The following is a 27,621-nucleotide window of genomic DNA, read 5'->3' on the forward strand; positions in this document are numbered from 1 at the left end:
ACCAAAAAGGTGGCTCTGAGGGTCAACTGAGCTAATATTGTAATGTACTTAGAAAAACGTCTAGCACAGTGCATGTACTACTTATGTGTTTGTTAAATAAATGAAATATAAAAGTATAACTCCCTAGATTATTTTGAATAAATTAGAATAAAGTATATTCCTACAAGACTACATTAAAATTGTCATAAGATAAATACCTAAGAATTGACTGTACTATTTACATAAGGAGATTGTTGAGGACATTGTTTATTATGTCCCAGGACCAAGAACAACTGTACTGCTGAGTAATCAGTTCATTTTATCTTGCGTTCACTGAGTTGTGGGACTGATCTGATTTTCCTTGTGTCTATAAGAAATCTTAGAGCCAAATTTATGGCTCATTTCTAGCCAGTGTACAGATGTGTCACAAATTTTAGACTCACTCCTGGTTCCATTTTATTTTTTCACTCTTTTTTTCGCTTTCTCTTTTAATTTATCCTATGTTATTCTATTTTTATTGGAGTCTGTCCTTTACAAATGAAAATAATAAAAACACAAAAAATATTTTTAGAAAGTCTTATAAGAAAGACAGAAGTTAGGAAAAGGTTTGAGTGGTGTTCATGGGGCCGAATATAAAAAGGCAAGAAGAAACAACGGCCTTCCTTCTTTACTCTATCCACTCAGTAAGTTGTTCAAATCCCAGCCTTATCAGTCTCTCCCTCATGACTTTTGCCCTCCGAATTCTCCCCTTATCTGAACATAGATCAAATTAACTTTCAAAACTATCTAACTTAGAACTTGATTAACCACAATCTCATTCTTTTGTGATTTCATGGATGGAAACCATGCCTCAGCATAATGATAGGACTCCTGCAGTAGACAGTCTTTCATTTCCTGATGAGGCTGCACACAGCTATTTCATATAGTGTTGAATTTACACCAGAAAGACTAATTCTATCACTAGAAACTGAGATAATTTGGGAGCCTATGTTGGGCTTTTCAATGCACTACTTTATGCTTTAAAAACAGTATCCTCTAGCTAGTCTATACTTTGATCTTTATTTGATTTTAAAGTGATGTTTACTGTACTTTAGATGTTTTTTTAAAGAGAAGAATACATATTTTCCCAGAAATTAACAAACTGGAAAATAATCTCCAAATCTTACTATAAAGCCAGGAACCATGTGTTAAGATCCAAGTAGCTGATATAAATCCTGACTAAAGCTGATTATATTTATATTTTGATGATTATGTGAGAATACTCAAACAGTCCTTTATTACTTTTATTCTTCACTGACTTTCTAATTCACCACGTACAATGAAAAAGACCAAATCTGTGTGCCAGGATTTACTATGTACTCACCTTTTTAAAAAATATTTTTTAGTAGAAAAACAGGTATTGAGTGTATTTATAAAGTAAAATAATGTTTTACTCTTACCATACTGGCTTGCCCCTGCATATATACTGCCATTTCTTTTGCTGTGGTCCTTGATATAAATGATTGGCACAAACGTTGACCCGTAGAGTATTCCAGATATCACTGCAAGACAGCAGCCCCTTAAAAAACAAATACATCACTGTTAATCTTGGCCCACAGCAATATTTCTGACAAACACAAAAATGGAATCATAATGAAAGCATGCTTCAGAGTATAAATCACAAGCAGTTATGCAGAAATCACTCATCTATCTCAAGCGCCGTGACTGTCAAAAGTCAAAGAAATACCCTGCAGGGTCAGAGCAGCATCAGAACACAGACTGCAGCTTCAGTACCCCACGGTCTGATACTGGAAGTACACAATTTACAGAAGTTATAATGGATCATGATTGTAAATTGTCATTACATATATAGGACCATTACTGTCACTATACAGTCTGCATAATAAACTTGGCTCTCTAGACATGAACTATTTGTGAACTGACGCTATGTCCTCTGCTTCTTTTTTAAACAGTAATACCCAGCACAGGCCTAGGAGAGACAAAATACTAAATGCATCCTTCTTCACAACAACTATTGAAATCCACAGACTTGCCTTTGCCTCAGTTGACTAGGGTATGGTCAAGAATAATCAAATAATTATTTGGATATTTCCAGTAAGACATTACTTTTGATAAAAAGAAAATATTAAGAGCATGGGGGTCATGTTGACTCCTCAGACTTGGGACTTATTTGCGTGAAGCAAGTATACCTAATAATTTTGGGGAGAGATGATTAATATTGTGGAACAATCCCTTTAAGTTACTACAAAAGACAATGTCACAAAACAGGAAAGTTTTAAGAAAACAAACAAACAAACAACCCCCCTCCCTCCCATTTCTTTCCAAGCTTAAACACATGTTCTTAAAGACTATTTTAAAAGGAGCTCACAGGGCCGATCAGCTCTCCACACTGGAAATCCCTGTATCACAGTGAAGCCTGGACTTCATAGTCCAGAAAGAGGTATCCCAGACACAGACTGAACTAATGGACCATCTCTGGCCAATCATGAGACAATAAAAATGGTCAGAGAAAGATATATTATCACATGATTTCACTCTATGTGGAATTTGAGAAACTTAACAGATGTATCATAGGGGAAGGAAAGGAAAAACAGAGAGAGAGGCAAACGATGAGAGACTCTTATTAAATAAAGGGTTGCTGGAGGGTGGGGTAAATGGATGATGGCCATTACGGAGGCCACTTGTTGGGATATGCACGGGGTGTCATATCTTAAGTAATGAATCGCTAGATTCAACCCCTGAAGACAAGACTATACTGTATGTTAAATAACTTGAGAATTAAAAAATAAATTTATATTAAAGAATGGTTTACTTAGCTAATCTTTTAGAAGGGAGAAACTCTATGAAAAAGTGTGTTTGTTTTGAGAGACCTGTTTTACTTTGAAGCCAAAATGGCAACATATTCATCTTCCAAAGTTTATTTGTGAGCTCTTTCATTCACTCAATTGATTCAAACATTTATTGAGCATTTATTATGCACCAGGCACTGCATCTTTCACTGTGAGGATAGTGTACATACTAACAGGAAATGCTTTACATTCTTAAAATGCTTATGTGTGTCACCACATAAGGTCCAAAACAGTCATTGACTGTAAATCGCAAGCTATATACTTACATATTTTCACATTTTCTGCTAATTCTCCCATGAGAAACTCTAAAATATAGGGGGTGATGGTGAGCCAAACTCTCTCAGCCTTTATGACGGTGGGGGGTAAAACACACGGACTTTTACCAAGTGGCATTTCTACAATGTTTGGAAATGAATATCTTGAGATTATAAAATCATCTAGCACATGAGTGTAGGGACTTCTGGGGGAGGGCAGGCATCCTGGGCAGTGCAGTATTAGAGAAGTATATTGCCTAATTTGACTGTGATTGCTGAGATCATGTTGGCCCTTTGAGTGTTGTGGCCTATATTACCTCTTTTTACTTTAGGTACAAAATTGCTGCAAAATGAGATTGCTTTTGTCAGCTTATTGTTGGCTAGAAATACTTCAGTGGCTTAAGAATTCCTGGAAACACTGAGATCAAGGCCCTTTGTATCTAAAAATTCAGCAGAGGACAAGAAATCTCTTTACCATGAAACCACAGGAGTCAAAGTTTATGTTACCATTTTCTTTTGAACTCAGATGAACTCACTCTGGTAATCCTTGCTTTAACCAAATATGAAAGAGAATAACAGAACCTCTTCTTACACTATGCGCTGTTGCACTGTGGAGAGTTTATCCACCCAGGAATAATCACGACAGGGATCTTGAATTTTGTTGATCGCCTATTGAAAATATTGGCACAAACCAAAACACAAACAGCATTCATTGATAGTCACATTGGTGACAAAAAGGTTTTCAGTGTTTTTCTCTTTTTGTTAAAAATACTTTAAAATATGAACATGTGACACGCATTTTGATTCCGTGGATATCTCCAGACTCAAATGTTTCTGATATTGTTCCTCTTTCATTCAGAATGGTTTGACAGTTGGCAACTTCTCTGTTTAAAATATTTCAGTCTAATACATGGTTATTCTGATACACCTATCAAAAGTAACAGACGTTAACAATGCTTGTGCTTCCCTTGCATATTTTAATAATTTGTAAAAAAAAAAATTAGACCCAAGGAAAACTCAGACTCTTCGAAGGAATACCTAAGATTGATAGGCACTTTTCTTAGCTTTTTTTTTAACTGAATTAGTTAGTAAAACATGTCCAGCCATGTTTCATGATTAGGTTAATATCCTGAGTCTAGAATAATTATGACAAAACTTATAATATTTATAATATTAAATGTGATCATCCTTGCCTCTTGGCTGAAGTTTCCTGGAGGTAATACTCCCACTGCTTTTGTAAGAGATAAGAAACTAAATTTGAATTCTGTGTCACGTGATAAGTCACGTCTTCCTTTGGCAATAATGCTTTCTTTTGTGATGAGGATCTCAATGTGTGGGTGGGTAATACCCTGTCATGCTGCTTCTGTATCTTTACACTTGCTTCGTTCACATCCTTCCATGGTGCTTAGGAAAATCTAAGGCAGTTAGCCTAAATGTATCTTTTACTAAGTGGCATTTCTTTTCTCTCTCTCTCCTTGGTTTGAAGAGCGGTTGGTCAGGAGGTATCTGAATCCCTAGGATTGGCAAGGAACATGGGAAGGCACCTTCACTGCCTTCACTCAGTCACAATTTGTCCATTCGCTCTGTGACATTTTTCAGAATAGGGATGTCTGTGGGTTAACACATCTCTTTCCCTTACACTTAAGCTAATTATTAGTTAATTTTGTCAACTTAATAAGGGTTCAGTCACCTTATTTGACGAGGGTTTTGATAGGAGAAGAAGGAAGGGAGCAGAAAATGTTAATTTTGAAGTAAGGAGTACAGGCCCCAGCCCCTCAGGGAGGCAGTACCTCAGTGGGGGCATGGGACTCTGGTTTCAGAGGGCAACTGGAAAGCACTGGAGCCATGGCAGATAGGAGAGATACTTGAGATAGAAAGGACTAGAGTCTGGGCTCATGGCAATGGGGGTTTACCCTGAAGTCATTTCTGTGTACGTGGCCACCAGCACCTGTGTTCTGTGCTCTTGCAAGTGTGTCCCTATTTAATCTAGATTTGCTACTCCAGACTCATTTAAGTTCTTCAAAGTCAACCAGTGATTTGTTACATATTTCTTGCCTTTATCTTGAGTGTCAAGAATGTGGTGAAAAGAGAAACAGGAAGAAAATCAAGTCCTACTCCAATTTTCCTATGACTTGACTTGTCCTTTCATTGGCCACCTCTGATCTATTGGCCACTGCTTTCCCAGGATCGTACTTTCAGACCTCCACTTTCCCTTTTTCTAAAGTAACTTTCACATTCTTTTTCAGCATTTGGGGTCCTCCTAGTGCAGAAATCCTTAAGCCATTCCAAAATACGGGCTTGTATATACATCTCCTAGTTGGGATCTACCAATAACAGACAGAAGTAGGCCTCTGTGATTGGTGAGAGGCTTTCCTGTGGCAATCTTGATGGATTGCTACATAGGCCTAACTATAATACATATGCAGTGTGCAAACATATTTTAGACAGCCCGGATGAAGAAAAAAAAAGAACTACCTTCCCATCTGTGTTTCAAATCTATGCACTTTCCTTTTACCTTAATTTTATGTTTCAAATCATGTGGTTCTTATACTCTACTCACATGCTCTGTCATTAACGGCGTGGTGTCCACAGAACTCGTGTTACTTGGTATTTCACTTCTGATGAACAAAAATATGAAAGCACTGTAACAAAAATAAATTTTAGTGATGGAAAAGTGGTATTTCACTTTTGATGAACAAAAAATGAAAGCACAGTAACAAAAATAAACTTTAAGCCTGGTCCATATCAAGCTGCCTGAATTTTATGAGAAAACAGCTTAAATCTAGTCCTGATGATATGATTACTTCCAAAGTGCCTCTTCAGTGGCCCTGTCATTTCTCTAGGATGGCCATTCGCTCTGACATATCTCACCCTTAATTGCAACAAGTTAGAGGCTTAACTTATAAGATTTCCCCTTAAATCAGATTTTTCCCTTGATTTTATTGTTTCAGCCTATAGCTGTATCTTTCTTTTAATTCTTAACTCTGGAATCACATGGTAAAAAATTACACATGAAAACCACCTTGAATGACTCTTTTTCACCTATTATACTGACAAAACCCTATTAACAGCATCCTCAGGTGGACGAACTATAGAAGACAGGTACCACTGATGTGAGGGCAGACCTGTGCAACCTCCACGGAGGAGACGCTGGGGCCCTAGAACACAGTACACCCACACACAGGTGAGCAGCCTTCATGGTCACACAGTGGAATGCTACACGGCTGTAAAAGAAGAAAGGAGGATGCCTTCTGTGCTCTGATATGGAAATATCTCCAGTGTATATTTTAAGAGATAAAGCACACACACATAAGCCTGATAATCTCTTCCCCTTTAACGTTCTTTCATAATGCATTGTTTACTCATGTCAAGTATCTTTGTAACAAAGCTTTCACTTAACATTGACTTTTCAGCCATGCAAGTAGGTTAAAAAGGTGTTGAAACACTGAATTAACTTAAGGAAACTAACAGCTGTGGTATACTTTTGGCATTCTTTAAAAATTTTTTATGTGTTTTTTTATGGTATTTATTTATTTATTTGTTTTGAGAGAGAGACAGCGTGAGAGCAGAAGAGGGACTAAGAGAGGGGGAGACACAGAATCTGAAGCAGCTCCAGGCTCTGAGCTGTTGACACAGAGTCTGACAGGGCACCTGAGCTCACGGACCGTGAGATCATGACCTGAGCTGAAGTCGGATGCTTAACCGACTGAGCCACCCAGGTGCCCCTTGGCATTCCTTTTAAAAATACATTTGCATGGTTCAAAAGTTAAGGCAAGGTAAGTTTTCATAGTATATATGACACTGAAATATCATAGGTAGCTAAGTGCTGAATACTGTATATAATGTATTATTTTTTTAATACAAATTAAAATTTCTTAGTTTCCTTAGGTTAGTCTCTTACATGCTTTAAAAACTTGAATGGTTCCATATTCCCCTCTATAGCAAATTTAACTTTCCTTTTTGAATTTTGTTACTCTCTGCATTATGTTCCTCACAACCTACTCGACATAGTTCTTCACATGGACTTTCATCCTGGACCAGTCCCTGCTTCAGCTTCTCCGTCACCCTCTCCAACCGCCTGCTCCTGCTTGTGTTTCTTCCTTAGCTGGACACACCACGAACTCCCCTTTTCTTACCCAAACTAAAGAGGAACTGAAGTGCTGAATGTGAGAAGACCCCTCCCCCTCCAGGCTCAGAATCTTCTCTGAATTCCCACAACACTAAGGATAGTCATCATATAATCCAGACCATTTATCACAAGTCTTTCTAAACCTTTTTCTCTACAAGTTTTCTAATTCAATGGAAGGTAAAATCTCCTTCAAATTTATCAAAGGAATTAACATTCAGTAGAAATGAATGCATATAACCTAATTACATGTGTATGTCTTAAACATGTGCTTACATACTTGTTAATTTGCAAAGCTGTTGTTAGACATTTCAACTGCATTTCCCTCACAAACTTACAGTGAAAACCCTCTACTTTGTGTCAACCAGTGTGTCTTCCTAATCACAATACAAGATGGTACATTAGAAATACTTGAACGGTACCAATGAAAGTCTTTGAGTGTTTCTTCAAACAACTGTATGACCCTCCTACAAATCACTCAGCCTCTCTGACCCTAAGTTTTTTTCATTTAAGGAAATGAGGATGTACCCACTTAACACTTTATAGAAAAGAATTTATAAAATTCTCAGTGTGCTTTTTGGAACATGGTAAAATCTCAAAACATGTTAGTAAATAACAGGCGAAGGGGATTTTCAGCATGAGAAAAAAATCAGGACTAAGCAAGCAGTGGTTCTTAGCTTGTGTGAGTAATGTTTGTCACACAAGATAAGTCAGGTCAATTAGATCAAGAGGGGATACAGGGCACTAAATTAAGACAAGATAATGGCATTTATCTTATGTATATGTACATAAAACCAAATAGATCACAAGGTCTTTTGGGCCACAGACTTATAGAACTTGGTACAGTGTGTCAGACACAAAGTTTCATGATAAAGTCTATGATTATTGTCAAAAGCATGGGAAAAAAATCAATATGTTTTACCCAGGGGTGCTTCTCTAAATTTTCAACCTTTCCAGTTCCCCTAGATTTGTGACCCTATATATCTTACTATTAGTAGAGCTGGGGTTAACGTGTTTCCACTGACAACAGAATTCAATAAGCCCTTATTGAGCAGTTATTAAGTATCAAACACTGTAGCAAAGTCTAGTAGTGATGGTGGGAGAGCTGTTATACAAAGAAAATAACAGACGTTGCCCTTCAGGATCTCATAGTTTAAGGATAAAGGAATTGTATGAATAATATAAAAGAGACTCTGAAAATGCCCATTCTAGAAGAAATACAAAATGTTAGGAACAACTCATTCTAATTAAGAAGAAATCAAGGAAACAACAAATAAGATGGAAAATCTCCACTGATATGTAAGGGTGGCCAAGGAGGATGAGGAAAGGGTCTTTGGGCTGAGGGGAATGTCTGTAGTATGCTGTGATAAAGAATACTGACTCAGTGAATTGACAACACAGGCAGGAGGCTGATCTGGGAAGAAGGGTTGAATCTATAACTGTGGAGGACATGCCAGATTAAGGAGACAGATTTATTCTGAATCCAGTGGAGTCTTCCAAGGTTTTTAACTAGAAGAATGATGACTGATTTCATAGCAGATACAAGCACGTTAATTTGGCAATTGGAAAAAATAGAACTAGGGAAAGTATATGTGAGAGGTTTTTATACTCATATACAGATGGATATATAGTAGGGAATTGGCGGAAAAGAGAGGAAGAGCCTGTAAAATATGAAGAAAAAAATTCTTCAGGATTAGATATAGGAGGGGGTATGAAAGGAAATAAAAACTCAAGATGACTAAGGCTTTGAATTTGAATAACTATGGCCAATAACATTCTATAAGAGGGGAAACACAGAAGAGAAACCAGTTTGCAGGGAAGGGTAGAAAAAGAAAAGTAATTCTGACTGTGAAATCCTGAAGGCAGAGAGAAAAGAACTAAAAGTCTAGTGTTTGTGGCATGCTGACCATGTGCCTGGCCCAACAGGGTCCTCTTCCGGACTTTATCTCACTTCAGATCGGATAGGAGGTGCCTGGAGGTATCTGTGTAGAGAGAGAGATGTACAGCTTGGTCTGTAGTTAATGGGCTGTGGTGCTGAAGAGAGTAATGGCTAGAAACAAAGACTGGATTTCCTCACAACATAACTCTCAAAGATAAGCAAGTTAAGTGAGAAAAAACTGGGGAGCAGACTCAAGGATAATCCAAAGCATTTTTAAATTGGAAAGGAATTCTGCTTTTTTATGAACTCTTGACTTCTGGATCTTCATTAAAGTTTAAGAAAACATTGTTTCTTAGTTTCAGCTCGAATCCCATCACCCACCCTTATATATTCTCTCCTGAGCGATGGAGACTGGAAGGCTGAAAAGTATATCTTCCCAAACTGTATTAGCAGCTAAGTTTGTCAATGGGAGGCATACAGACAGGCTTAAAGGTTGGGGGAAGCCATTTTGTTTTGATGATTGTAAATGGGGGCAGAGGTAACCGTATTGGTTGGAGGGTTAGCCCCAGGGCGTTGGGCAGAGCCCCTTCCTCCTTTTGCTTCACTGGGCCTTATCACAATTTTGTAAAAATTCCCTGTGTGAATTCCTCGGCTGTTTAAAATACCTAGAGTGGTTGGTTGCAGAGCTGGATTGATACTTACCTTATACATAGGAAAAATGTAAGACTAGAAATATTCTAATCAATCCTTTAAAAACTAGACTGTATAGATGATAGGAGCAATGGTTTCAATTTTAAAAAGAAAAGCAATATCCCAAACAAATGTGACCACATTCCAAATTTCCTTATACTGGCCATGAAACTCCAGGCTTATTCAGTGGATGCCCTTTGAACAAACTGATTTAACTGGGTTAAAATAATGAAAGTTTCCAGAAGGCTTGCTTGGTGAAGAAACATAGGGAGCCAGAATGCTTTGCAAGAAGAGATCATTACATTTCTGTGCCACACATCAAGCTTTCTACCAAGCTGCGTGATTCCCCAGGTGCACTGACTAGTTTACCACAGAGTTAAACAACACATGTCCAAAGGGGAAACAGGATTGAACATGAACTAGTTATTAATAAAAGTAATGATTCTTACACTAAAAGTTACCCAATTTAGAGAGTATTAGCCATATGCCTAGCAATGTACGAAGCACGTAACATATTTCTACTCATTTCATCTTCAAAATATCTGGCAAAGCTGGCACAATTATTATCCCCACTTTAACTCCAGATGAAAACACCAAGTCTCGGAGAAATTAAGAGATTTGCCCAAGGACATATAGGTAGAAGCGGTAGAACATGAATAATTTGCAATTTTAGAGAATGTACACTTTGTAAAGAAAGAAGAAATATGGAGAGAAACAGTGTCAGGTGGACTGAGTAAATTGGCCTTAATTTACCATTAAGTCAAACCCAAGGTACGCTAAAATTACAAGTTGGGGTGTAAAGAAGTTGTTTTTGAGAGACCTATTCAAAGCTAGTATGCCGTATGAATTGTACAAAATACATAAAATTGCCTCTAACCAAAAATGTCAGGAATCTGCTATGTTAGAATAATCTATGTTATTTCTTCTCCAATTGGCCTGGAACCACTCTTTTAGGCAACATTTCAATGACAAAGAGATTGTTCTGAATGCGGCTGGGGAAAAGCCATCATTGCAAGAGGAAGAGAAATACAGTGTTCTTTCCCTGAAGAATAAAAAAGTACTCAAATCTTTCCAGGCAGTGCCATCCATTATGTGGAGCACTGACAGGGAATATAAATGGAGCCGAGAAAGGAAAGGGGACTGAATCTAAGGTGACCTAATTCCTGTTAGAGTTTTATTGATCGACCACTGCCATATAGAGATTTAAAGTCCTTTTCATCCTCATTCATATAGTGCATGCCACTGGATACAGATACATCTGAAAATACATACTTAAATGAATATGTGTTTTCATACATGAGAGAGTAGTTACCTAACTGTGTTAAGAAGAGATTAGGCGGCAGGGATGTGGGAACTTGGTGGCGAGGAGTAAGTAATGGTGAGAGGAGAGAATCAATGGTTCGTCCGAGGGCATCAGCGAACCAGCATAATTTATTTATATTATTTTTAGTTTGCAAAATACTGTGCCATTTGGGTCTAATTCATGAGCTGTGTACTATGATTTTTTCTTAAAATTCACAGATAATGAAAATGAGCTTTGGCGTAGCTACCTGATTTTCCTGGGGTCTCAGAGCTTTTGGGAACCAAAGTTGGGCCTATGACCCCAGACCTGGCCCTTTTAGTCCTTGAAGGTCAAATCTGTGGATGTAGATAATCTGAGGACAAATCACGTCGCTTTTATGAAATGCAGGTTAAAAATATGTAAACACATTGGGATCTCTGAAAGATATTCTAGATGTTTGGAAGAACGGTTGATTAGAAAGGACTGTGTACCTTACTACCGATAATCCAGCTCCAATGTAATTTAGCACCGGTTTTGATACTTCTTCTGCATCCATTCCAAACCAGCCAAACCTGGAATCGAAAAAGTTACATCACAGGAGGTATTTTTGAAAATATGTTCATCATAGTGTTTAAGAACATGGGCTCAGGGTCAGATTTCTGGATTCAAATCCTAAATCCCTCTCTTACTAACTGTGACTTGAATAACTTAACTACCTTATGTGCTCAGGGCCCCGTGTTTAAAATGTGGTACCTATATGGTCAGTATGATTATGACATATACACCTTCTTTCTTATGAAGATTAAATGAGTTAGTATACGTAAAAGTAAGTGTCCCTTTCGTATTAAGACTAAGGAAGAAGGAAGACAAATGATTAAGTGGCTAATTGAATGCTAACTCATTGGCTGCAATTCTGTACAGGATTTACTGAAATAGACTTTAAGTAACTGCTTGGTTAAAGATCACTCCTTTTTGGCATCACCTTAATTTTTTTTTTTTTTTTTTTTTTGTGCCTTGACTTTATAGCAACGATTACCAACAGTCACTGTGAACCATTCAGGTCAAGAGTGAAAGAGGCAACAAGAAAATGCAAAAGAAAATAGCATCTGTAAGGTCGGAGATCAGTTTGTTGTTATCACCGAGGTTGTCATAATGCTTTGAGAAGGAAGAGAAGCTCAAAAAGTAAGGTAAGGGTGACAGCTTCCCTTCTTTTTTTTTTTTTTTATAAGTATATTTATTTATTTTGAGAAAGAAAGAGGGAGAACAGGAGGGGCAGAGAGAGAGGGGGAGAGAGAGAATCCCAAGCAGGCTCTGCACTAACAGCACAGAGCCCAATGTGGGGCTCGAACTCACAAACCATGAGAGTTTGAACTGAGTCAGAACCAAGAGGGATGCTTAACCAACTGAGCCACCCAGGCACCCTGACATCCTCCCTTCTACTTTTCTTCCCAAACTCAACTTAAATGCTAATTTTAATGCTTAACAAAGGCAGCGCAAATAGAACTTTCTGTGATGATGGGGCACTTATACCAGTGCACTACATACCAGGGTAATTTCTAGCCACATATGGCTATTGAGCACATGGTATATGGACAGTGTGGCTGTGAAACTGAATGTTTAATTTTATCAAATTTTAATTAATTTAACCTTAAATATAAATGGACATATGTGGCTTATGGTGACCCTGTTGGACCTCTCAAAAGCTGGGGTTGGCACACTTTTCGTTAAAGGTTCAGAGAGGAAATATTTTAGGCTTTGTGATCCAAATTGTCTCTTGTGAGCCAGACTGTCTACTCAACTCTATCACTGTAGTGTAAAAGCAGCCATAGACAAAATGTGAATGGATGGGTTTGGCTGTGTTCCCATAAAACTTTATTTATAAAAATGGCTGGTTTGGTGACCCTGGCCCAGCCTCTAGAAAGAAGATGTGCTTTAGAACTAGGAGACCTGAATTTGAAGCCTATCTTATTAGTTCTGTGATATTCAGCAAGTCATTCAACCTCTTTGTCTTGTAGGTCTGTAATAAGGTAGTGTTTACCTCATATTTGTGAAAATGAGATGAGAATGATGCATATAACATGTCCAGCAAATTGTCACACAATAAAAAGGGAAAATAAACACCAGTTCCCTTCCTCTCTTCCTTCTTCTGTTCCAAGGAGATAATTCTTTACTGTATCTTAACCAAATATCCAGACCAGACATTAAGCAAATAATAATCAGAGGTAAAATATTTCATGTGTATGTCTTACCAGCTGGATTATCTGTGAAGGTAAGAACCATGCTATTCCTCTCAGCGGGCCCAATCCCTAGGACTTGCCTTACCTGAATGTAGAGAATCTGAGTTGAAATTGTTTTGTGTTACCTTGAACTTGCCCAGCCAGTTAAGGAATTAAAAGATCCCCAGATTAATATTCCAAGGCCTAAACCAATGGTTTTGATAATTGGGACAACAGCAATGTTCCCTGCAGATTTAACATACAGAAAGACAATATGTTACTTCTAATAGAAAAAATACATTTATAAATTGAATCAGTTCTTAACTTCTACTGGAGCTTAGGAGATGACAAATTTAGCAAAGTACGATTCTTCATTTTTGAAATAAAATAACTACATTTTTGGCAGTGAACTCACATTTATGATTGCTAAAAGAAAGAGACATAAGACGAAATCTTACAAAGAAAAATACTTTGTCTAGTTGCACCAATGCTTTTTATCCTTAATAGGTCTCTATTCTATAACTTTTTGCAGAAGGTGTCAACGATAAAATTAGTAATGACTCTCTTCTTAGACTTGAACCAGGGCCAACCACTGGTAGAAGTTTCTGCCCCAATATGGCCCCAGACTTTGCTCTTCCATGCTCACTGACTTGCCTTTGGAATCCTGCATTCATTGCTTTGTGCTCTGGAAGGTCACTCAAGGCCAAATGCATGATTGCTTTTTTACAATTCTTAACCTTTCAGCAGTCTGGCTTCAGTCCTGCAATCTTCTCTTAAAAGGTTTCCTCTGGTAGCTTCCAGATGCCTTCATTTCCTGATTCCCTCCTGTCTCTCTTTAGCTCTTTCACTGGTTGCTCTCTCTTGGCATACTTTCTGGATTTAGAAGCCCCCTAAACATTTCCCCCTGAACACATTCTTCTTTTGCTAAATTCTTCTTTGGGTACTTGATCTAATTTCAGGATTTCAACTGTCAATTAGAGACACATGGTCCCAGTGGTATTGTTCTAGCCTGGACTTTCTCCAGAGTTTTAGTGCTATGCTCCCAACCACTATCAGAGGCCTCCAACCAGAAGTCCCCCACTGTGGGAACGTCAGGAACTTCAGTCTCCAAAGGTCCCAAGCTGAAGTATCCTTTTTCTTTTCAGACACGTACCTCTCTCTGTTTTCTTCACTCATGTCAATGGTACCACCACCCTCATCATCACCTAAAATAAAACCCCTACATCATCACTCACTGCTCCCTTTCCTCTATACTCCATATCCATTCAATTACTATGACCTATTTTGTCCACATCTGCAGCATTTCTCAAATTACAGCCCTCCCCACTGAATCCCAAAGGAATCTGCTGGGTGATTATAAGTACTATAGCTGTGGTAAAGATCGGCAGGATAATGGATGCTTTCTCTGTTCCCCTCTCTCCATTAAACGTGATAAACACGATCACACTAATGGAAATGTAAAAATGAACTCTTTTGTCCTCCAATGCATGAACTTCACTAAATCATTTAATTCTGCAGAGACTCAAAATAAGTGGGTCCCCGTACACTCTTGCCGTTCTAAAACTTATTTGCTTTTAATCAAATTAACCCCTGAAGAGCCTTGTTACTGCGAATTCTTTTTGCTGAATAGAATAGAAATCTCCTGGGATGTATTTATATTAATAGAAGGAAAACCGTGCTGACTGTCCAAGCAAAGGTCTACATTCTAGCCATATAGTTTCAAGTATTCAGAAAGCAACAGAGGGAAGATTTTTGCTTTTATTATTTTTTTGCCAGTGCTTTAGAAATGCTAATGTGTGTCTGTATGCCTACATTTAAGGACAAGTCTTAAAGACTATTAGTAGTCTAGACTGCTAATTGTAGTCTTAGACACTACTATCTAAAAATATTTTCTGGTAAACATAGGGAAAAATGGTTGGAGCCCTGAAACTAGTATATGAGTTATGCTTGAATAGATGGAGAACATGTGAAATGTTTTTGCTGTAATTCTCTACCAGGAACTAAGAAAGAAATCATTAATAGGAGAAAAGAAATGCACCTTAAATATTTATGGAGCATCTAAATGAAAGAAACAAAATGAATTTCTAGTATCTATGACTAAGGATTACTCAGAATTGCTGTTGCTGATATTTCCTTTTATTATGAATCAGAGTCATTTTGATCAGTATTAAAGGATTAAAGAATAAATTATATCATACATTACCTGTTGCCCAAATACAGCCACCAACCATTGCAAAAGGCCAAAATTTAGGGCAATGTAATATCAGATTGACCACCAGGGCAACCAACCATACAGCAGCACAAAGTACCCACTGGAGAAACATTCCTGGAAATGAAAGAAATTGGTTTTCGTCGTCCAAACCGATTTGAATAAATTCAATGCTTAGGAATATCAAAGAGATCTTACTATAGGAATAGGCACAACTTATTGAATGCCTGTATGTAGGTACTTCTCACATTTAATTTTTGCAACTACTAAGCATCATAGTTAACCCTAGTTTGAAGATGGAGAAAATGAATGTGAGATGAAACAACGTGTCTAAAGAGCTTATGGCTTGTAGACCTTGAATTTAAACCGAGGCTGTTGACTGTGAAGCTTACCTAATACAGTGCATTCCTGCTTGATGTTTGCTTGTTTGATTTCTTAGACAAATTAAGAATTTTCTCCCAGAGAGTACTGGCAAGACCAGACCAAGTCTCTATATCTTTATTAGATGCTGCACCTACTGCCACCTCTCACCCAAACACAGCGTTAAGAATAGCAGAATAGCATATCAGTAATTTAAACATTTGGAGATCATTTACGTCACCCTTGGGATAAAAATAAAGCCATTTATGGCCACCCATAGATCTCCTACAGTTAGAGTTGAATGCTTGTGATAAACCAGACATTACAAACTTGAGAATTAGCATTCTGGGTCAGGGAATTCTCTTTCTGGGCTTTGGATTGCCCTTTGCCAGTTACTGGAAGATGACATGGTGACATGAGGTATATCTGTACCTGACGATTCTATAACCATCAAGGGTTAAGGGATTAAGAGGTTAAAGGAAAAGTCTATACCGGAAGAAAGGCTAGAGCCTTTATAACTCAGTGTAGCTCTTCTGACTCTAACTGGGGAAGACTTTTGCCTAGTGCCATTCAATTTCATGTTGGGGGAGAGAAAAAAAATGGCTGTTAACCTCTAAGACAAAAAAGGAAGATCACAGAGACGAAAGGGAACTTAATTTTACAAGTTCTTCATTTCATTGAGAACAAAAGAGCTGTGAGCCTTGCCCAGGATCACACAGTTGTTGAGAGACACCTAAAAGCCAGTTCCTCTACCCCTTCATATACATTTTGTTCTTCTTTTAACAGTTTCCATTTCCATCCTAACTCCAAAGAAAAAGAGAAGAAAGGCTCTGGAAGAAAAAGATTTGTGATTCTATTGTTTAATTAAGTAGCAAGGCATAAGGAACTGAGGGGAAAACACAACTGCTTCCCCCCAGCTGTTCAGTGTAACACCCCCAGTTCTTTCTCCTGGCTACAATATGGGGCCTCTGGCAAATATGGGGTGCGTGGGTGGCTCAGTCCGTTAAGCCTCCAACTTTGGCTCAGGTCATGACCTCATGTTTCGGTTGATGGGTTCCAACCCCTCGTAGGGCTCTGCACTGACAGCTTAGGGCCCGGAGGCTGCTTCAGATTCTGTCTCCCTCTCTCTCTCTGCTACTCCCTGGCTTTCGCTGTCTCACTCTCAAAAATAAGTAAATAAATATTTAAAAAATAATAAAGGTAAGTCGATTTTTAAAAAAGGAAAAAAAAACCCCTCTTGCTTCTCTTTCCCTGAAGTTCACATTACAGTCAAGTTAACTGTAGTGTGCTTTGTCTAAAAACACTGCACAATGCAAAATTACATAATAAAAACTTGAGAGTTTTTATGGGGAGAAAGGGAGCAACACTCAAAAATTTCATCAACACAAATGAAAAAAAAAGACTAGAACCTAATAAAAATGGCAGTACAGTTTTACATTGGCTAAGTGGTCAAGAAATTCACAAGTATTATAATAAATATGGCACATTAACTTGAAAAAGACTTGAAGTTTGCTTAGAAGTGGGCATTGGAAGTGTGGCAGCTTGTGAGGTTCTGTGAGGTTGGTGGGTGGGGGTGTCTTAACGCCAGATGTGAATGGGTGTGGTGCTGACGCAGCTTCAGGATGTTGAGGGGTGCATGCACAAGCATATTTTGTGCCTTAATTAAGTAGCAAGGCATCTTTATTCATCTGGGGGGAGTTTTCTGTGTTCACCTAGTGTTGTAGCAGACTGAAAATCATATCTAAGCACAAAATTCATTTTGTGCTCAAACTGTGCTCAAACAAAGCTTGTTTGAAATTTGTGTTTTCAAAACAAGTGTATATTAGTAAAAATGACTAACTTCCTTCTTATGTAAACGTAAGAGATATGGCTAAAACGTCTTCCCGATGGTCTCCCTCTTAGTTTTACCATGACACACAATCTTAAGATTACCCTATACTAACTAAATATCAGATAAACTGACATGAACATTATCAAATGATGTATCTTAAGCTCTATTCATCTGGCACCAGGCACAAGAAAATTGGTAGCCATCATTAAAAAAAACATCAAAAAAAGAGAACTTCACATTTAAAAATAATATAAAGTTAGTGAATGAAGGAAAAATAATTACCATCACCAGTCTCATATTTTTTAAGTGGCACAAAGTTTGAGCCAAACAAAAGGACGGCCACAGAAGAGGAGACAAAACCAGTGGTTAAGTCTGTTCCATTATTGCTCATGGTTCCAGTGCTGCCGGAGAGTGAGCTGTTCACTTTAGACTTGATATGCTTCCCAAGAGCTTCTGAAATAAAATAAAAATAAAACAAGAAGTTGTGAATCTGTGAACAAATTGTGACTTCTACGTGATATTTATTGAACCTTTCCAAAGTATGCTAAGATTCTTTCCTGCAGGTAAAAATTTAGGACATGAAATTACATATGATGTTCATGCTCCATTTTATCTGTTGCTTTGTTTATTTTTACCAACAAATCCTTTCTGATCACTAATCTACAATTAAAAAATACTTTTGGGGGCACCTGAGTGGCTCTCGGTAGGTTAAGCATCTGAATCTTTATGTCAGATCAGGTCATGATCTCACGGTTGTGAGCTTGAGCCCCGAGTCGGGCTCTGCAATGGGCATGGAGCCTGCTTAAGATGCTCTCTCTCTCCCTCTGCCCCTTCCTGTTCATGTTCTCTCTCTCTTTCTCTCTCTCTCTCTCTCTCTCTCTCTCTCTCAAAAACAAAACCCAAAAGAAAAACTTTGTCTTGAGAGCTTAAAAATCTTACTTCTTCCAAGATCTGAAGACAATTTTTATTATATTATAAAAAAAAATTCTCTCGTGTAGGGTGACTAGTATAATGAAAGCATTTGTGGGCCAGGACTCAGTTTACTTCAATTAGTTGTGTGACAATCAAGTGACAGAGCACATGTGAAGACTTTCAGAACTACCAATGCCTCAAAAGCAAATAGCAGCTTAAGGACACATTTAGGTTGTGTTGGTGCTACATACGCAGGATCACCTCGAGGCAAAGACATTTTTCATATCAGTAGTGCCCCATGGTCCGTATTTAAGTAGTTCATGAAACTTTGTATCTTTATGACTTTAAAAAAATGAACAGATAGAAGAATCCCGTAAAGATCTCTTCAAGAATTTCTTAAGTCTCTTCAAGGTTTAGATCTTTTCAGATCCCCTACAGTATAAGATCAACAGTGGTGTGATGCAAAGTAGCTTCACCTGGTCAGCAAGGACTCTGTGAAGCAGCTAGTCAGCTATCTGTGCAATATGGTAGCTGCTAGCCACATGTAGATAACTAAATTTCCATTAAAAGTAAGTAAAAAACATTCAGTTTCTTAGCCAAACTAACTAAATATCTAGTGTTTGATGGCCACATATAGCCGTAGTTACCACTCTGGGCAATGCAGATTTTAGAACATTTCCACCATTGCAGAAAGTTCTCTTGGGCTGCACTGCTAAGCTTATTAAAAAGTTCTGGTTGCCTGTGATGAAAAGGACCAAAGCCACAAATAGCCAAGAATCAGACATTTTTCAAAACATTTGGAAAAGGCTATTGTAGATAATTCACCCTTTTAGTTGTAGAGGTTACAAAAGAAAAAAATAACACAAAAGGGTCATTTTATCACAGGAGGTAATCAGTCTCTCCACAATACCATTTTGAAATCATATTTTGCACATTGACCTTTTGGTTCACATCACCTCTTTAAGCCCTCAGGAATAGAATTTAAGATAATTCAGTCTTTCATCTCCTCCAAACTTAATGTTGTGATGACTTCTTGTAGATATTTATTGACTAAAGTATATTTGAAATCAACTTTCCTTGTTATTTTACTTTATAATGACAATATTTACTTTAAAGGCATTTCATTTTTCCATCTCTTGTTCCTTATGTATTCTTGCAGAGAATATTAAATAAAAAAATATCTACAACATATAGTCTTTGGCATCATTCTGGATAATTTAACTGAAAACAGGGATAACCAAGATTTCTTGATAAATCTTAGTAGGAAAAACATTTGTTTGAAATTGTATGTGCTTTTTAAAAACAAATCCAAACAAATGCTAGTAAGACAACATCTTCTGTGAGGATGTCGTTGAGGAAGAGACGTTGAGACCTACAGAAACACTGACATAGTAACACTACTTCAATAAAGATAATAGTCTTACTGTGAAGTGCAAAGAAAGTTAGCTCTGCAATGGCTTCCACAGGCTACTGCTCAAGAGTCAAACAGGTGGATGCTACTAAGATATCAGATTGCTAGTAAGATAAGTAATAGGTCAGAGGAACTGGATATCAGTGGACTGAAAAGACATAATTTGGTGTTAGCTAAGAAATTAGTTTTTTTTCCACTTGAATGGAAACAAGCAAAGCAAAACAAAACCTTTACAAGCACACTGATAAGAAGATGTCTACCTTTCAAAAGTGGCAAATTATTTCAATGAAAAGATGGCTTTATGAAAGACTATGAACAGCCCTAACCTCTTGGATTTAACTCCAATTGAAGAAATAATTTTAAGTGCTAATCAGAGTGCATGAACTGCATTTTGACTGCTGAATAAACATTATCAATGTTAATTTAAAGTTATTACTTGCTGATAAGTGAAATTTCTTGCATACAGCTCTGGTATGTTTCAGAAAGCAAGTGATCTAATTTCTTTTTTTTTAAGAATTTTTTATTTTTATTTTTTACATTTATTTATTTTTTGAGAGATAGAGTGAGACAGAGCGTGAGAGGGCAGGGTCAGAGAGAGGAGACACAGAATCCAAAGCAGGCTCCAGGCTCTGCGCTATCAGCACAGAGCCAGATGTGGGACTTGAACCCACCACCCATGAGATCATGACCTGAGCAGAAGTCAGACGCTTAACCGACTGAGCCACTCAGGCACCCCAACAAGTGATCTAATTTCAAGGAAGATTGACAATATGCACTATCTTTATCTAAATCAATGAAATTCATGTGAAAAAGCAAAGCGATATCACGTTTAGCACATTATTCCCAATTCTTTTTAATGCAGACATGTTGAGTGTGGAGTTAACAAATCTCAGACCAGTTTTAAACAAAAGTAGTTTTTAAATGTTTATTTTTCAAGTGTCCTCTGATTTTTTTTTTATTAAACTGCATTCATTCGTTTGTACTTTGGTTTCTCTTCGTTTCTCCTATCCATTTAAACTTCTATTGTTAGTGTTGGGCACGTTCTGATCAATAATGCTTCAACTAAGATTTCAGTTTTAGTTTCATGTTAATTTCCTCAACTCCTGGCAGGCTCTGCCGGCCTCCGGCTTACATTCGCAATGTCTGAAAGTACATATTCAGAGCTCTGATTTTTTTTCTTTTAAATCATCAGCGCATTCTGAAAAACCAGGAGACCCTCCTCTGCAAAGCTCCAGGGTTTCCTTTGACTGCGTGTACTCACTGCGCTCGGGCTGGCGCGGAAACTCCTCGAGCACAGAACCCACCCACCGAAGCCTCCACCGCGCGGCTGCCGAGCCTGCACCCGCCGGTTCTCTCTGCTGCTGGGCCAGCGTGGCCAGCCTTTGCTTCCTGCTTGGACAATTACCTGTGACTGGGCGGGAGAAGGGAGGGGTCTAGCACCTGTGACCCACAGGTCTGTGGCCTCGGTTCGACCTGACTGCCTGGCCAGCCATTCCTTCCTGCGGGGAAGATTACAGACAGACCGACGGGTGGGGGAGGAAGCGCTCTAATAAAAGAGACCCAGACAGCAGGTTGGGAAACACTTTCCTCCAGCGCCGCAGTGCAAGGTCTTGTGACTCACGTGGCTCTGAGAAGGAGTCCTCAGACCATCTGTCAATCAGCCAGCAAACTACAAAGGCTTTTGTGTATTTTAGGAGGTGATTGTTCAGGGAGCTCTTTGCCTGTCACCCTTTAAATGTCACAGAGCTTGGTAGGATCTGTATCGTTCATGGATGAAACAAAAGGCCAAGGAATTTCACACAATCGAAAAACGCTTTGTGAAAACTGAGTTTGTTATCACAATCAAGAAATTCATCTGAACCGCTAATGTCGTGAACACCTCTTGTGACATCACAAGCTATCACTTGTTAACAGCAATTCTTCATAAATGCACCCATACCACTTACCTGCACGTTTATCTAGTAGGTAGTGAGTACCATGTAAGGATGTAAGGTCTACATCTCTTAAACTTGATTGCGCATTACAATCACTGAGGAGGTTTTTTCTGTTTGTTTAGTTTTTTAAAATACTAATACCTGGACCCCATAGCAGACCAGCTGAAATAGAATCTCTGGGTATGTGGCTTAAGGATTAGTTTCTCCTTCAGGTGATTCTGTTGTGAAGCCAGCCTCGAGAATCATATTTTAGATCAATAGTTGTCAAATTTTATTTCTGGGAACAATTACCTGGAGAATGAGTTAAAATACAGATTCCTGACATCTCAATTTAGAGTTTGAGAAAGATAACTCTAGTCCTCCACTGTCTGATATGTAGCCATTAACTGTATATGGCTATTTGAATTTAAATTAGAATTAAAAAATCAGTATTTTTTTTGTATTGGACACTTCTTTTTTTTTTAAATTTTAATGTTTTATTTTATTTTTTAAGAGAGAGACAGAGCACAAGTTGGGGAGAATCAGGGAAAGGGAGACACAGAATCCGAAGCAGGCTCCAGGCTCTGGGCTGACAGCACAGAGCCCGATGCAGGGCTCAAAAACCACTGACCTCGAGATCATGACCTGAGCCCCTGTATTGGACACTTAAGTGCTCAGTAGCCACATGTGCAGGTAGTAGAACATTTCTATCATTGCAGAAAGTTCTGCTGGACAGGACTGTTCTGGACTCAAAAGCCCTGGGGGTTGAGCAGTGACCTAGAGAAAGTCTTTCCTTTATATAGATTTCAGAACAGTAAGGGACACAGATATGAACAAATAAGTTCAGCAAAGGGAAAGGAGAAGTACTGGGTTCTGTCCCAGTCTAAGAGATCAAGGAAGTCCTCTGGGAGGAAGTGACATTTAATTGAGATAACTCAGATGATTGCAGAGTTACAAGAGGGAAAAGGCGTTAGGACTGCCCAGAGAGGAGGTATCTTGGAAGGAAACTCTGCCCTAAACATTACTCACATTTATAAATGGTAGTGTAAGAAGCAGTGTGAAGGAAAAGCATCACGTCACTTAAAGAATTAAGAAAGCTGAGGCTTCTTACCTAAGGGAAGGGATTAATTTGGCAGTTCGAAAAATTTTGAGGAAGGAAGTTCCCCTTTCCTGACAAACGCTCTTCCCCACAGAACATAGGGCCGAAATCCAACCTAGAATTGTTTCACTTCATGATTACAAGAGACCTCAATGATCATGCGCTTTATTCTTGCCTCGGATTCGCATTGAGAAACTGAAACTCACGTTGTTGAGAATTCTGTAAAATCTTTAAGTGAGTTGGGGGCTGAGTCAGGCTTGAGGACATTTATTATAGGATGTCCCAGGTCCGGTGCTTTTCACATGATGCCACAGATCCAACCCAAACGTGGACGATCCTCTATTTAAATTCAAATTTTTTTTTGAGGTATGCACTAATGTCTAAACATAAAGGTCTGTGTTGGAAGAGCTTGGGAGGTACTAAGAGATCCAAGTTAGCCTCATCCTCTAGCCATTTATCTCTGGAAAAGTCATGTAATCTCTTTAAACCTGTTTCCTTGTATATATTGTTATTGACACAATGAGAGTGTATCGCACCCTTTTATGTGGTTAAAAGATAAAATGGATAAAATTATTATTAAGACCTCTGTTTTCTGCCATGGCATTTGAAGATCTTGGGTGTTGGCACTTGCATCATCAGGACAAGGAGAAGGCCGAATACACTGAAAATCAAGTCTTCTTAGATCTACCAGGTCACTGAGATCACAAGGTAAATCACCTCCCTGAAAACTGTGGAGGGAGGTGTATGCAGAGAATTGCAGCTTACAAGCCACAGAGCCAGGAGAGGGTGAGGGCTCTTCCACAGTGTCAGGGGAGCACCCACACTTAACGAGTTTACCTTCGGGAGTCCTGCCAGATTCTCACAGTGCTGATCAGAGAAAAATTCCTTCTTGATTCTGGCAAGGGGAGGGAAAAAGTAACCATTATGAAGCACGCCCAGAGCCTTTTGCTCTCTGAAATAGAAACTAGCCTTTTAGGCAAACTTCTTTATCAGAACTTTACCTGACTTGGAAGAAGAGCAATAGGGTGATTTGAGCCCCTTTTAGCCTCCCTATCTATCATCAGGGGAAGGGAAAAAGGGGATCAGGGATTCTGGCTCATTAAAATTAAGAAGCACATAAGATTACAGTGTGTGATAACACAGACACTGTTTAAGAAGGAGTTTCTGGGGTGCCTGGGTGGCTCAGTTGGTTGGGCGTCCAACTTTGTCTCAGGTCATGATCTTGCGGTTCCTGGGTTTGAGCCCTGAGACCGGCTCTGTGCTGACAGCTCAGAGCCTGGAGCCTGCTTCAGATTTTGTGTCTCCCTCGCTCTCTGCACCTCCCTCTCCCCCCCATCTCAAAAATAAATACACATTTTAAAAAATGAGAAAAAGGAGTTTCTAAGAAAACGCAAAGACAAAAGAAGAGAAGGGAGTACGTTAAGGGGAATTGAAACCTATGACACCTACAGCAGTAGCAAATTTTAAACTCAGCCTAACTCCTGGTTAGGTAAAAAGAAAATCTCACACTAAAGACCTGTTTACAACAGTGTCTATTATTTGATACATTATATCTGGCTTGTAAAAAAGCAATTGCAAAAAATACTAAAAGGCAAGAAAAAACAGTCTAAAGAGATAAAGCAGTCCTCAGAACCAGACTCAGATACGGTAGACATTTTGGAATTTTCAGACTTCAGATTTAAAATACCTATTATAAATATACTAAGAGCTCAATTGAAAGAAGTTAACATACAAGAAAAGATGTGTGATATGAGAGATGAAAACTTTACAAATAAAAAAAAAATGCCAAAAAAGCAGAAACACTTCAGCTGAAACAAAGAATGCTTTTTTTTTTTAACAGCTGAGAAAGTCAGGGAGCTTGGAGATATATCAATAGGAAGTTTGCAAACTTAAATGTGAAGAGAACACAGAATTAAAATAAAACACAACAGAATATCCACAGAATATCCAAAATCTGTGGGCAAATTATGAAAATGTATGAAATATAGCTAATGAGAATAACAGAAAGAAAAAGAGAAATATTTGAAGTAATAATGGCTGAAAATTTTTCAAAATTAATGATAGATGATACCAATTCACAGATCCAAGAAGCTCAAACATCAAATAGAATAAAAGCAGAAAAGATCTGCATGTAGGCACATCATACGCAAGCTGCAAAAAATCAGGCAAAGAAAAAATATTGAAAAGAGCCACAGGAAAAAATACATACCTTATCTATAGAGGATCAAAAATAAGAATTTTATCAGGCTTTTCTTTAGAAACCATGCAAGCAAGAAGAGAGCTTAGTGAAATATTTTATATTAAAAGAAAAGTCCACATACTTAGATGTCTGTATCAAGGGTAATTGTTTTTATAAAAGTGAAAAGGAAATAAGGACTTTCTGAGACAAAACTGAATGAATATTTTTGTTTTTTAATCAGTAAATCAATCTTGGAAGAAATGTTCCAAGAAGTTTTTCATAGAGAAGGAAAAGGATATAGTTCAGAAACTTGGATTCAGATAAAGGAAGGACATTAGAAAAAAATAAAATGAAGGCAAAATAAGACCTTTTAATTTCATTCTCAATGGAGCGAATAGATAACGGCAAAACAACAAAATCAACAGTGTATTAGGTGGTTACACCTTATTGCTATAGCGTATACGTTGTAAATGTATACTGCAAACTCTAAGGCGATTCCTAAGAAACTGGTAAGAAGTATAGCTGATATGCTAAGAGAGAAGAGAAAGTGAAATCATACAAAATGCTTATTTGAAAGAAATTAGAATGAAAAAGGGAAAAAGACAAAGGAAACAAAGAACAGACCAACAAATAGAAAATAGCGTATGGTAGGTATTATTCCCACTGTATAAATAATCACTTTAAATGTGAATAGTCTGAATAGAGCAATTAAAAGGTAGAGCAAATAAACACAGAACCCAACTACATGTGTTTATAGGAAAGCCACTTCAATTACAAAGACACAGATTAAACGGGGAGAAAGATACACCATGCTAACACTAATCAAAATGAAGCTGGGATAGCTATTTTAATTTCAGACAAAGAATACTTCAGAACAAGGAAATATCAGGGACAAAAAGAGGCATAACATAATGATAAAGGGGTTAGCTCTCCAAGAAGACATGACATTCTTATCTATGCACATCACAGCAGAATATCAGAATATATGAGTCAAAACCAGTTAAAATTACAAGAAGAAATTGACACAAATTCTCTGTTATAGTTGGAGTCTTCAACACTCCTCTGTAGTAATTGACAGACCAAACAGGCAAAAAAAAAAAAAAATCAATAAAGATATAGTTGAACTGAATAGCAGTATCATCCTCTGTATCTAACTGACAGTTATATAATATTTCATCCAACCACAGTAGACTACACATTCTCCTGAAGCTCACATAGAGCATGGACTAAGAGACACTACATTCTGGGATATTTAATATATCTTAACAAATTTAAAAAATAAATATCATAGAAAATATGCTTTCAGACCACAATGAAGTTGCACTAGAAATAAATAATGGAAAGATAGCTGGACGATTCCAAAATATTGGAGTGTAAAAACACATCTAAATAAGTCATGAATCAAAGAAGAGCTCTCACAATAAAATATACTTCAGACTAAATGAAAATGAAAATATTATTTATGAAATTCATCAGATGCAGTCAAATCAGTGCTTAGAGGGATAGAATTCATATATTAGAGAAGAAAGTTTTGAAATTAATAATCTATGTGTATACAATAGAAAACTGGAAACAGAAAAACAAATTAAATCCAAAGAAAGGAAAAGAAAAAAAAGGCTAGAGTATAGATCAATAAAATTGAAAACCAGAAATCAATAAAGAAAATAAAATGAAATAAAAAGCTTGGTTATTTGAAAAGATCAGTAAAATTAAGAAACCTTTAGCCAGGCCAATTAAAAAAAGAAAAAGAAGACACAAATTACTGTTACTAGAAGTGGAAAAGGTGCCATCACTACTGATCTTCTGGATGTTAAAAGATAAGGAACATTATGAACAACTTTATGCCCACATATTTGATAACATAGATGAAACAGGTTAATTCCTTGAAAGACACATCTGCCAAAACGCCCTCAAGGAGAATAGATAATCTGAATAAGCCTGTATCTATTAAGGAAATTGTATCAATAATTAGTAGCCTTGTAAACAGAAAGCATCAGGCCTAGAAAAGTTCACTGGTGAATCAAACATTTAAAGAAGAACTTATACTAATTATCTACAATGTTTTCCAGAAAACAGCAACAGAAACACTTCCATTCTGAGACCAGCATTGTCTTTATACCAAAGTCAGATAAGGAAATTACAAGAAAAGAAAATTACCGACCCAAATCTCTCATGAACATAGATGCAAAAATCTTCAACAAAATATTAGCAAATACAAGCCAACAAAGTATAAAAAGAGTTATATGCCATGACTAATTGGGATTTATCCCAGCTATGTAAAACTGGTTGAACAATCAAAAATCAGTTTCTGTAATCTATCGTATCAACAGTTTAACAAGAAAGTCACAGGATCCTACCAATAGATACAGCAAAAACATTTGACAAAATCCAATACCCATTTATAATAAAAATACTCAGCAAACTAGGAATAG

At 37.6% G+C, this 27,621-nt stretch overlaps 1 protein-coding gene and 1 long non-coding RNA gene across 5 annotated transcripts in view; one reads left to right on the plus strand and one right to left on the minus strand.

Annotated features, from left to right (window-relative positions):
- Window positions 1-21,565, plus strand: part of LOC115291909 — a 46,151-nt gene extending 24,586 nt beyond the window's left edge. The window contains exons 3-4 of the long non-coding RNA XR_003908725.1: window positions 12,086-12,246; window positions 21,191-21,565. This is a non-coding gene — a long non-coding RNA (uncharacterized LOC115291909). The remainder of the gene's footprint in view (window positions 1-12,085; window positions 12,247-21,190) is intronic.
- The window catches only part of TMEM144 (transmembrane protein 144), a 45,869-nt gene that overhangs the window by 12,185 nt on the left and 6,063 nt on the right, over window positions 1-27,621 (minus strand). Inside the window, exons 1-8 of one of the 4 annotated variants that reach the window (XM_029939642.1) lie at window positions 21,404-21,528; window positions 17,958-18,128; window positions 15,479-15,601; window positions 13,422-13,521; window positions 11,551-11,631; window positions 5,643-5,724; window positions 3,675-3,751; window positions 1,419-1,537 (exon numbers count right to left, since the gene is read on the minus strand). In XM_029939642.1, the coding sequence (XP_029795502.1) occupies window positions 1,419-1,537; window positions 3,675-3,751; window positions 5,643-5,724; window positions 11,551-11,631; window positions 13,422-13,521; window positions 15,479-15,601; window positions 17,958-18,066 (691 nt within the window). In that variant the 5' untranslated portion in view covers window positions 18,067-18,128; window positions 21,404-21,528. Of the gene's footprint in view, window positions 1-1,418; window positions 1,538-3,674; window positions 3,752-5,642; window positions 5,725-11,550; window positions 11,632-13,421; window positions 13,522-15,478; window positions 15,602-17,957; window positions 18,129-21,259; window positions 21,529-27,621 lie in introns of those variants that run through there. The other 3 variants (XM_029939637.1, XM_029939653.1, XM_029939647.1) reach the window with 3 other exon arrangements.

The sequence above is a fragment of the Suricata suricatta genome, chromosome 1 (assembly GCF_006229205.1).
Source record: "Suricata suricatta isolate VVHF042 chromosome 1, meerkat_22Aug2017_6uvM2_HiC, whole genome shotgun sequence".
NCBI classification, from domain to species: domain Eukaryota; kingdom Metazoa; phylum Chordata; class Mammalia; order Carnivora; family Herpestidae; genus Suricata; species Suricata suricatta.